Source organism: Asterias amurensis, chromosome 4, assembly GCF_032118995.1.
Source record: "Asterias amurensis chromosome 4, ASM3211899v1".
In the NCBI taxonomy this organism is placed as follows: domain Eukaryota; kingdom Metazoa; phylum Echinodermata; class Asteroidea; order Forcipulatida; family Asteriidae; genus Asterias; species Asterias amurensis.
The window spans coordinates 6,054,785-6,067,180 of NC_092651.1; the positions used below are offsets into that span (position 1 = coordinate 6,054,785).

The 12,396-nt window shown below is 35.6% G+C and overlaps 2 protein-coding genes across 2 annotated transcripts in view; one reads left to right on the forward strand and one right to left on the reverse strand.

The window, feature by feature from the left end:
• LOC139936381 (uncharacterized) overlaps positions 1-11,392 on the reverse strand; it is a 29,781-nt gene extending 18,389 nt beyond the window's left edge. Inside the window, exons 1-7 of the mRNA XM_071931190.1 lie at positions 11,227-11,392; positions 10,059-10,143; positions 9,025-9,090; positions 8,047-8,207; positions 7,174-7,315; positions 5,822-5,936; positions 3,853-4,136 (exon numbers count right to left, since the gene is read on the reverse strand). Coding sequence (XP_071787291.1) covers positions 3,853-4,136; positions 5,822-5,936; positions 7,174-7,315; positions 8,047-8,207; positions 9,025-9,090; positions 10,059-10,143; positions 11,227-11,258 — 885 coding nt within the window. The 5' untranslated portion in view covers positions 11,259-11,392. The remainder of the gene's footprint in view (positions 1-3,852; positions 4,137-5,821; positions 5,937-7,173; positions 7,316-8,046; positions 8,208-9,024; positions 9,091-10,058; positions 10,144-11,226) is intronic.
• LOC139935796 (uncharacterized) overlaps positions 1-12,396 on the forward strand; it is a 144,074-nt gene that overhangs the window by 43,449 nt on the left and 88,229 nt on the right. The gene's annotated exons all lie outside the window — the stretch shown is intronic.

Here is a 12,396-nt window from a genome sequence, read left to right on the forward strand (position 1 = left end):
AAACAAACAAACAAACAAACAAACAAACAAACAAACAAACAAACAAACAAACAAACAAACAAACAAACAAACAAACAAACAAACAAACAAACAAACAAACAAACAAACAAACAAACAAACAAACAAACAAACAAACAAACAAACAAACAAACAAACAAACAAACAAACAAACAAACAAACAAACAAACAAACAAACAAACAAACAAACAAACAAACAAACAAACAAACAAACAAACAAACAAACAAACAAACAAACAAACAAACAAACAAACAAACAAACAAACAAACAAACAAACAAACAAACAAACAAACAAACAAACAAACAAACAAACAAACAAACAAACAAACAAACAAACAAACAAACAAACAAACAAACAAACAAACAAACAAACAAACAAACAAACAAACAAACAAACAAACAAACAAACAAACAAACAAACAAACAAACAAACAAACAAACAAACAAACAAACAAACAAACAAACAAACAAACAAACAAACAAACAAACAAACAAACAAACAAACAAACAAACAAACAAACAAACAAACAAACAAACAAACAAACAAACAAACAAACAAACAAACAAACAAACAAACAAACAAACAAACAAACAAACAAACAAACAAACAAACAAACAAACAAACAAACAAACAAACAAACAAACAAACAAACAAACAAACAAACAAACAAACAAACAAACAAACAAACAAACAAACAAACAAACAAACAAACAAACAAACAAACAAACAAACAAACAAACAAACAAACAAACAAACAAACAAACAAACAAACAAACAAACAAACAAACAAACAAACAAACAAACAAACAAACAAACAAACAAACAAACAAACAAACAAACAAACAAACAAACAAACAAACAAACAAACAAACAAACAAACAAACAAACAAACAAACAAACAAACAAACAAACAAACAAACAAACAAACAAACAAACAAACAAACAAACAAACAAACAAACAAACAAACAAACAAACAAACAAACAAACAAACAAACAAACAAACAAACAAACAAACAAACAAACAAACAAACAAACAAACAAACAAACAAACAAACAAACAAACAAACAAACAAACAAACAAACAAACAAACAAACAAACAAACAAACAAACAAACAAACAAACAAACAAACAAACAAACAAACAAACAAACAAACAAACAAACAAACAAACAAACAAACAAACAAACAAACAAACAAACAAACAAACAAACAAACAAACAAACAAACAAACAAACAAACAAACAAACAAACAAACAAACAAACAAACAAACAAACAAACAAACAAACAAACAAACAAACAAACAAACAAACAAACAAACAAACAAACAAACAAACAAACAAACAAACAAACAAACAAACAAACAAACAAACAAACAAACAAACAAACAAACAAACAAACAAACAAACAAACAAACAAACAAACAAACAAACAAACAAACAAACAAACAAACAAACAAACAAACAAACAAACAAACAAACAAACAAACAAACAAACAAACAAACAAACAAACAAACAAACAAACAAACAAACAAACAAACAAACAAACAAACAAACAAACAAACAAACAAACAAACAAACAAACAAACAAACAAACAAACAAACAAACAAACAAACAAACAAACAAACAAACAAACAAACAAACAAACAAACAAACAAACAAACAAACAAACAAACAAACAAACAAACAAACAAACAAACAAACAAACAAACAAACAAACAAACAAACAAACAAACAAACAAACAAACAAACAAACAAACAAACAAACAAACAAACAAACAAACAAACAAACAAACAAACAAACAAACAAACAAACAAACAAACAAACAAACAAACAAACAAACAAACAAACAAACAAACAAACAAACAAACAAACAAACAAACAAACAAACAAACAAACAAACAAACAAACAAACAAACAAACAAACAAACAAACAAACAAACAAACAAACAAACAAACAAACAAACAAACAAACAAACAAACAAACAAACAAACAAACAAACAAACAAACAAACAAACAAACAAACAAACAAACAAACAAACAAACAAACAAACAAACAAACAAACAAACAAACAAACAAACAAACAAACAAACAAACAAACAAACAAACAAACAAACAAACAAACAAACAAACAAACAAACAAACAAACAAACAAACAAACAAACAAACAAACAAACAAACAAACAAACAAACAAACAAACAAACAAACAAACAAACAAACAAACAAACAAACAAACAAACAAACAAACAAACAAACAAACAAACAAACAAACAAACAAACAAACAAACAAACAAACAAACAAACAAACAAACAAACAAACAAACAAACAAACAAACAAACAAACAAACAAACAAACAAACAAACAAACAAACAAACAAACAAACAAACAAACAAACAAACAAACAAACAAACAAACAAACAAACAAACAAACAAACAAACAAACAAACAAACAAACAAACAAACAAACAAACAAACAAACAAACAAACAAACAAACAAACAAACAAACAAACAAACAAACAAACAAACAAACAAACAAACAAACAAACAAACAAACAAACAAACAAACAAACAAACAAACAAACAAACAAACAAACAAACAAACAAACAAACAAACAAACAAACAAACAAACAAACAAACAAACAAACAAACAAACAAACAAACAAACAAACAAACAAACAAACAAACAAACAAACAAACAAACAAACAAACAAACAAACAAACAAACAAACAAACAAACAAACAAACAAACAAACAAACAAACAAACAAACAAACAAACAAACAAACAAACAAACAAACAAACAAACAAACAAACAAACAAACAAACAAACAAACAAACAAACAAACAAACAAACAAACAAACAAACAAACAAACAAACAAACAAACAAACAAACAAACAAACAAACAAACAAACAAACAAACAAACAAACAAACAAACAAACAAACAAACAAACAAACAAACAAACAAACAAACAAACAAACAAACAAACAAACAAACAAACAAACAAACAAACAAACAAACAAACAAACAAACAAACAAACAAACAAACAAACAAACAAACAAACAAACAAACAAACAAACAAACAAACAAACAAACAAACAAACAAACAAACAAACAAACAAACAAACAAACAAACAAACAAACAAACAAACAAACAAACAAACAAACAAACAAACAAACAAACAAACAAACAAACAAACAAACAAACAAACAAACAAACAAACAAACAAACAAACAAACAAACAAACAAACAAACAAACAAACAAACAAACAAACAAACAACAAACAAACAAACAAACAAACAAACAAACAAACAAACAAACAAACAAACAAACAAACAAACAAACAAACAAACAAACAAACAAACAAACAAACAAACAAACAAACAAACAAACAAACAAACAAACAAACAAACAAACAAACAAACAAACAAACAAACAAACAAACAAACAAACAAACAAACAAACAAACAAACAAACAAACAAACAAACAAACAAACAAACAAACAAACAAACAAACAAACAAACAAACAAACAAACAAACAAACAAACAAACAAACAAACAAACAAACAAACAAACAAACAAACAAACAAACAAACAAACAAACAAACAAACAAACAAACAAACAAACAAACAAACAAACAAACAAACAAACAAACAAACAAACAAACAAACAAACAAACAAACAAACAAACAAACAAACAAACAAACAAACAAACAAACAAACAAACAAACAAACAAACAAACAAACAAACAAACAAACAAACAAACAAACAAACAAACAAACAAACAACCAAACAAACAAACAAGCAAACAAATCTTACCCCATAATCTAAATCTCTGTAGAAGCCCTCTGATCTAGGCTTTCCACCGGTAACCGGAGCTTCAAACTGGTCCCCTCTCCTTGCATCCCTTCCACCATGATTATTATCATAACCCCTTCTAGCTGGCTGTGAGGTAACAGCAGACTTTGAGCCTCCAAACGTCTTCCCTTGACCTTGTTTACTCTTGTTGACCTCTTGGATTGCGGCTTTCCTCTGCTCTTCAAACTCTTTCTCCTGTTCCGTTAACTCTTTTGGTTTGGGATCATCTAAGGATTTCTTGATGGCTAATGGAAAACAGTAGGAAATGTAGAATAATTACAATCAATTTGAGATCATTGGATAAAAAAAAGCCATCCAGAATGTATCAGCTATGGTGCTGCAAAATCACTCAGTCGTGTTTGACAATTACGTTAGAGGACACCTATTGTAGTTTCTGTTGTTTCTGTATTGAAGCAATCCCTATTGGTTTTGTACACAAATGACTAGTGGAAACCCATGAAAACAAAAGAACCGACTAGTCCCAGCCGTGACACTTGCGAAAGTGTCCTTAAAAGCAAGACACTTAACCACTTAATCGGATGGGACGTAAAGTCGTTGGTCCCATGTGTTGTGTTATGCATGTTGAAGAACCCAGGGGTCATTGTCACAAAGAGTTAGGACTCGTCTTATCTCGAGTTAGGACTTAGGATTAGTCATCAGGTCTGCATGCTACAGTGCAGGTTGGGACTCGTCCTAAGTCCTAAGGTTAGTCTTAAGTTAGGAAGAGTTTTGTGAAATCTTCGGCAGTACACTTATCGCAAAGAGGAAGGGTTCGCCTCGGTGTTCCTGGCTGTGGCTGCTGTACGCGTCGTAGCACCTTGTACAGCCTTATAAGGTGCTAACTAATTGGGTCTCAGAATCCATCACTGTAATAACCTATCTTTCTGAAAGTTTGTATATACTCAGCGGCTTGAGTACTTTGTTTGGTAGATACGTGCGCTACATAAGACTTCGATATTATTATTATTATTAGTGAGGACCTATGGTCCCCATTGAAAAATGTCCACGGAGGGTAGGCCATTACAAACACACGTATATGCTGCCCTATAACTACACATTAGGCGGTAGCATGCTTGTGTGTGTGTGTTGGCGAGTATGCAGTTACGATGTGAATAACTCTTTCTAAAGAGTTTCTAATGAGTTTAGTCATTCAACAGGTTATAACATTAATGATAATAATAACCAGTTTTTATATAGCGCTTTTCACACCCAGAGGGCGTCTCAAAGCGCATCCCACATCATTACCCCTTGTCACTGGGCCCTTTAATCCATTCCTTAAACCACCTTAGCTTCCTGGGGAGTTTACAGCCTGTGCAACAAATATGCCCTACTCGGCTAAATCAATCACAAGAACCATCGCTGCCCTCACAGATAGATACCCATTTACCCCGGGGTGGAGAGAAGCAATTATAGAACATGTCTTGCTCGGGGACACAAGTGTTATGAGCGAGACCCAAACCCACACTCTGCTGAACAGAAACACCAGTAGCACCCATAGAGTTATATGTAAGAACTAGAGGGTGCACTGGTGATGCTGCTTGCACAAACGCGACAGGACCGCAAAGGAGACACACGCGTCATTAATGCTCAACGCGCGTTGAATATGAAGTTGAAGTTGGAATTTGTGTTTATTGTACGCTACGCGACGCTGTTTTGTCAACTTACAAAATGGTTGCACAAACACACACTATGAGATGCTGTCTTGTCAACTTAGAAAATGGCCGCATGCGCGCATGCCGGGCGGCGTATATAGGCCAGTGCGCCCTCTAGTTCTTATATATAGCTCTAGGGTAACACCCCACACCGTTCTGTTCAATGACAACAGGCTAGCAGGGTGAAGGTAAATGTTTAAATTTTCAAAAGATGAATTTTTTATGCAATCAGGAACTCAACTTATTTCAAATAAACTAGATGACATTCTCATACTCACTGATTTTGGTTGATTTCTGGTTGTCTCGACTCTGTGCACCTCGTTGTCCGAACGGAATCCATGGAGGTGGGCCACCTGATCCAGAAACTGCGTTCCTTGTGTGTTGGGCTAAACTCTGTTAGACAGTGTTGTAGATGAGTTTAAAACGAAGGTAAGGGCTCGAATTTGTAAAGAAAATCAACAAGACTGTAGGGCTTCAACCACCCACCAATTACTTTGTGTTTTGCAAAGCGGTAAAAAGGCTGGTCTAGAAGTTATTCATTCATTCAAACTGATATTTATTTCCATACTTCATGAAAACAGAGTACAAACAATGTTTTTAAGGAATAGTTAGACCAGACAAATATTCGAGACTGGAAGGGTCCAGGACCGTGACCAAAGGGTGACCAAGACCCAAGACCGGCAAAACCGGGTTCGATATCGAGACTGGTCTCGCTCGAGACATACAACACTGTGCTACACACACCTATAGACGGATTGCACATAGCGTCATTGACTGCCATACTTGATGATAAACACTGGGAGAAGTGCATGTAAGTACACGCTGCGCACAACTCTTGCAAATGATAGCCTTTCACGCGTGCACGTTTCATCAAAGATGGTGGTCAATGATGTCATGTGCAATCCATCTATAGGTGATTGCACTAACTTCATCTCTAGAGAATGAGACAACATTTTTTACATCATCTCAGGCCTGTATGCTTCGTTTTTGAAAGGGCAAGGGCACCAAGGCATTTTCTCCTTGGTAAAGGGCACCCTATGAGGAAATTGTAAATTTCTACTGTGCATTTCAAGGGCACCAAGGCAATGACCAAGGGGCATGGAATAATAATAATAAAAAGTTGTTATACAGTGTATTTCACCATTACCGTCTCAATGTGTTTACATTAGTGCCCTGGTCATTGGGCCAATAACATTCCTTTTTTTAATAAATTTTTCTCAGCCCCGAGCTGCAGTATGGCACTATTGGCTTTTTCATTCACAATATCAACGTCTACCCTCGCAGTTACCTATTTATACCCCTGGGTGAAGAAAAGCAATTATAGTAAAGCATCTTGCTCAAGGACACAAGTGTCAGGACTGGGACCAGGGGTCGATTTCACAAAGAGTTAGGACTAGTCCTAACTTAGGACTAGTCCTAACTTAGGACTAGTCCTAAGAGATATCAAAAACGTATAGCTACATGTAGTCTTAAGTTAGGACGAGTAACTCATCCTAAGTCTAGATAAGACTAGTCTTAACTCTTTGTGAAATCCACCCCTGAACCCACACTATGATGACTTAAACACCAGAACTTGAATTTGATGCCCTTGACCGCTCGGCCATGTACATGCCACTATGAGTCAACTTACCTTCGCTAGATGCCATCTCTGTATAAGTTCTTCAACCTGACCTCCTAGTACTTTACAATTACTATCCGTGAGTAGCAAGAAACCATGATTCATTGCTACGCAGCCTTGTAGCTTCAGCTTACTCCCAGGCGGTGTAGTCATACTGTGGACAAAGTCAGCAACCAGTAAAATTATAGACAAAATATTCTGAAACAATCTGAAATTAAAAACTCTCCTGGGTAAGGGAGCGTCTCAAAAGTCGGGCACGTTCCTAGCGCAAAAGAACGTTCTTGCGGGCATATGCCCGCAGGATCGCAACATCATGACATTAGGAACGTTCTAACATGAGATTGGACGCGGTCACGCATTTGGAATGCTCCAAAAGATCGCTCTGGCGGTCCAAAGGACCGGTCCAAGTAAAGCGGCGGGGATGCTCTTGCGATCCAAAAAGAACGTTCCTACCGTTTCGACTTTTGAGACGCTCCCTAATAAAAAGAGGTTTCTCAAGTCTACGGATACACATACAGATACCGATACGTCCACACTTTGTGTGTTCACGTGACACGTATCCAAGACTATGGTATTTTGCACACACGTTAGCAATGGATACAGGAGCTCATACACGTCGTAGAAAAACTGATACTGTGTTGCAGACTTTTGGTTGTCTTTTTGTCCCAGATCAAAAACATTTCCCATGGAATTGCTTTCATTGGTATTAGGCTTGATATACATAGAAAATTGTTAGTCATTTGCAAGTAAAACGATAAGGAAATGCAGTGTGTAAAACATGGGGTCTCTACAGGTCATACTTTTCAGAAAAACACTCATGGTGCAGGAGTCCCATATAGGGCTACCTTCCAGTGTATTATTCTTGAAACAAGAAGTTGACTGTACCTTATCTTTGCGATGCTGTTGAGTACTACAGCCATGACAGTAGTATGACCATCCGTTAACTGAAGACGAAGCAGTGGTGGGGCTGCACCGGAATCTTCATTAGCTTTAGGTGCAGAGATGTTCCGAACCTTCTGGATCTGTAATACCATGGGTCCTTGAATCTGACAAAACATCAATCAATTAAAACATTACACCAGGGGCCGATTTCACAAAGCAATAAAATTCATCGCAGGACAAATTTTCAATATCACCATAGTGATTTGTATTGTGACATCACACTTTACTTAGCAACTACGATTGATTTGCAGTTACGATCAATCTTAGATCTTTGTGAAATCGGCCCCTGGGCACAATTTCATATAGCTGCTAAGGCAAAGAATGGTGCTTAAAAATATTCTGCTAAGCAAACACAAGCAGGATACCATTCACATATTGAACATGTGACTTTGTATGTTACTTGGTTACCTTGTTTTGGTACAAAGCATAATTACATGTATGTTATGCTAGCGACTTTTTGAGCTTAAAGGAACACGTTGCCTTGGATCGGTCGAGTTGGTCTTTGAAAAGCGTTTGTAACCGTTTTTTATAATATGCATATGGGTAGAAAAATGTTGTAAAAGTAGAATACAATGATCCACACAAACATGCAACGAAATTGCGTGGTTCTCCTTTTATCTTGTCGACTAACACGGTCAGCCATTTATGTGAGTCAAAATTTTAAAAAAATATTAACGTTGACTTAAGAATGTCAAACTAAACTACAAGGTTTAATTGAGGATTACATGTAGTTTCAGTGAAAGTGGCCCAACAAAATTTCAGTAAGTAAAATTAAGAAAAAATAGTGCCTTCCCTTTAAATACAGACAGGGTTATTTTTGTTGAATTTCTGTGAACTCTGTTGAGTAGCCTAACAATCTTGAGAAGTGATGTGAGTTTGTTACAAATTACTGTCTTAAACATCAGTACATAATAAGTTTACCTTGTCACCCTTTCCCTTGCTGGTATCTGTAGAGAAAGCTGGAATCCCAATATGTCGCAGATCAGTCTAAAAGAGGAAAGCATCAACAAAAAATACATAATTTACAAAATGAACTACTAAAATGTGGTGTTCAGATTTTGAATGATGGCAGAGCGGATGAGAAGATCGGACTCAAAAGGTTGTGTGTTTCTAATCAGCGGAGGTGGGTTTGAGTCCTGGTTGTGACACTGTGTACTAAAGCAAGAACCTTTAACACTTGCTGCATCCTTGATGCAAAGCCGTTGGTCCAGTGTGTTGTGTAGTACACGTAAAAAAACTTGGTAAACTTAGCGGAAAGAGAAGGGGTTTGTCCCGGTGTTCCTGGATTGATTGGCAGCATATTGCACAACAGCACCTTTTAAATCAATGGTGCTAGATGTAAAAGGAATACACGTAGGTCTCATAATTCAAATGTAGCCCCATTGAACCTTGCAGGAAAAACATCTCCCCTTTTTATGATTTATGCCTTCCCGTCGTTTACTCTACAAATATTGACTGCTTCGAGTGCTATATGGTTAAAACTACGACTCCCGAGGTGATCCCCAGAGCAGCCAGGGATAAAATGGAATGGTCCAGGGATCACCGAGGGAGTCGTTGTTTTAACCATAGCACGAGTTAAAGCAGTCAATATTTGTTTTATAACACCCCAACAGACTATTTATCATCTTCGTACATGTAACGTTCGTATGCGCGTTTCAGATGCACAAATGCACAACTGATTGGGTTCAAGGTGGCTAAAAAGACGTCTGGGTACTGCACGCCGTGTGATAGTCGTTGGACTATCACACGGCAAATGATGCACTGTCACACGGTAAACGATGCATTATCACACAGCTGCCGTCTAGTAAAACTAAAGACATATCATGTGACGCGCTCTAAATCAATTATACGCAACCAAGGATGCAAACAACTGTACTGTGTATTCAAATTTTGATTTTGGTGCCAACACAAGTCCTCTGTAGTTTGTAGTTCCTGAAACTGTGAAAACAACTTACATTAAGGGCTGCTTGTATAATAGAATCCACTTTTGTTTCAGGGCTGCCATTCCTACACCTTTCAAGCCCTTCTTTGGATAAATGCCTGTAATAAACAAAAAGGAATTACTGTAATTAGCTCCTTACACAGGTACCATTTCAGCTGACTTAGGTGAATCATGGAGGTAGAAACCTTTTAAATGAAGAAAAACTAACCATGGAGGTAGTAACTAGGATGGGTACAACCCTATTACCATACTGGTTAAATAAAGTTTTGGAAAATGTTGAGCAACCTATAAAAGTATTCTCTCCACTTTGAAGGAACACGTTGCCTTGGATTGGACGAGTTGGTCTATAAAAAGCGTTTGAAACAGTTTTTATGAAATGCATATGGTTAGAAAGATGTTTTAAAAGTAGAATACAATGATCCACACAACTTGTATCATTTAATATTGCGTGGTTTTCCGTTTACTTCGCGTTTACGTCACGAACTAACACAGTCGGCCATTTATGGGAGTCAAAAATTTGACTCCCATAAATAGTATTGATACAAGGGTTACAAAAAAAAAATCTCCACAAATATTAGAAAATGATATAAGGCACATGGCTTCTTTAAGCTCGGTATTTTTTTTCAAGAATGCACAGCAAAACATTCAGTCACATGATTTTGATCATCATGAATTGTGAATTGAAATAGCGTTTGATGAAACTTTTTCCGTGGGCAAATATTTGTATCGTAGGAGGTCCTGTTTTCCAGGTGTCCCTAAAATCGTGGCAAATCGCTTACCTCTCTGTGCGCGATGTCAACAGTCCCTAGATTAAAATTGTGTGGTTTTACTTGCCAAGCAAAGCGTCTCCTCTCCCTTGACCAAAACTTAGAAACACAAAAGGCTCCACTGGATATTTGCACTTGTAAATGCAAAAAGTTTGGTGTTTTAGGCATTTCTACAAGGTACAAAAATATGTCATAATGTTGAGGCCGTATAAAAATATTTGCCCACCGAAAAAGTTTCATCAAACGCTATTTCAATTTACAATTCATGATCATCAAAATCATGTGACTGAATGTTTTGCTGCGATGAGGCTTGAGATAGAAGCAGGCAGCAACCAGCAGCATGCAGCACCCCGGTACAGGGCTGGCGCAGGCAGCAGTGCAGTGAAGTTCAAGTGAACAAACATGCTTACTTACCATCCTTGGTTTAATAAAGCTGGTTCCACCATAACTACAGCAAGGCTATATCACTCAGCGTGTGTACTGTATCTGTTATTATAACAGAAAACAACTTAAAATTGTTTAAAATGCAATAAACTCTTCGATAAAACTGTCAAACGTGTGCAGTTAGTTAGCAGGACCAGTCGACGTCGCAGAAGTGAGCCCTCTCTTGACAATATTTGGTAACCATCCTTTTTTGGCTTGGGCGGGGCGGGGCGTGGAGGCAGGGGTTGGGGGGGGTGAGTTTGCCAATCTTAGTTCTGTTTTTTTTGTTATGTTCTTTTAGAGGGTGACGAGGCAGATTTATTTGTTAGGGCCTTCGTCACGTGATAAATCTAATGTATTACAGCAAAATAAGTGTTTGCATAGAAAAATAAAAATTTAAATAAATAGAAAAATGCTTCCGTAGAATTATAAAAGAGCAAATTCATGTCACTCTGCAATAATTAGTCTACTTCTAGGCTCTGCCATTAAAAATTGATGGTCAATGTTTGTCATAAACAATTGGTCTTGTCTTTTAAATATTTTGTGAAATTTATGAACTCCAACAAATGTAATTTCAAAACTTATTGAAGATAACAATGTACTTTTTGTTTTTAACAGTAATTTAAGAAATTACAGGTTGTTAAGTTTTTTTGCAGCGATTGCTGCCCAATTTTTTTTTCTGCATTTAAGATTGACACATGAGTAAGCCTATGAGTAGGCCATTGTAAAAGAAAGGTATATTTTACTATAACATTCTGTGCCATTAATGAGGTTGAGCGCACCTCTGGTGGATCCAGTTAGCTCGGCCTCAAACCTTCTCAATCTGAATTGACAAAACCTCCATTGGGAATCAATTACACCAACTTTGTAAATAACAACTTTGACTCTATTCCATCAGTTTGTATTTGTTGATAATCTTTTCTCTCTTAATAGAACAAAGTTCAATTAAATATTCCTACAAGACATGTGGTTTGACAGGATTTTTCTCATTGGTCTCCTTGGCAAAACTAACATAACGAATGAAAGACTTGACCATTGTTAACACCACTTACAGATACTCATAATTGAAACAAAATGGCCAGTTCTACATTGCCATAGCTCTTGTTGTCATTGTCAGTTCCACCATCAAGCGCCCCCTTTTATTTCTTAACAGTAGGATGG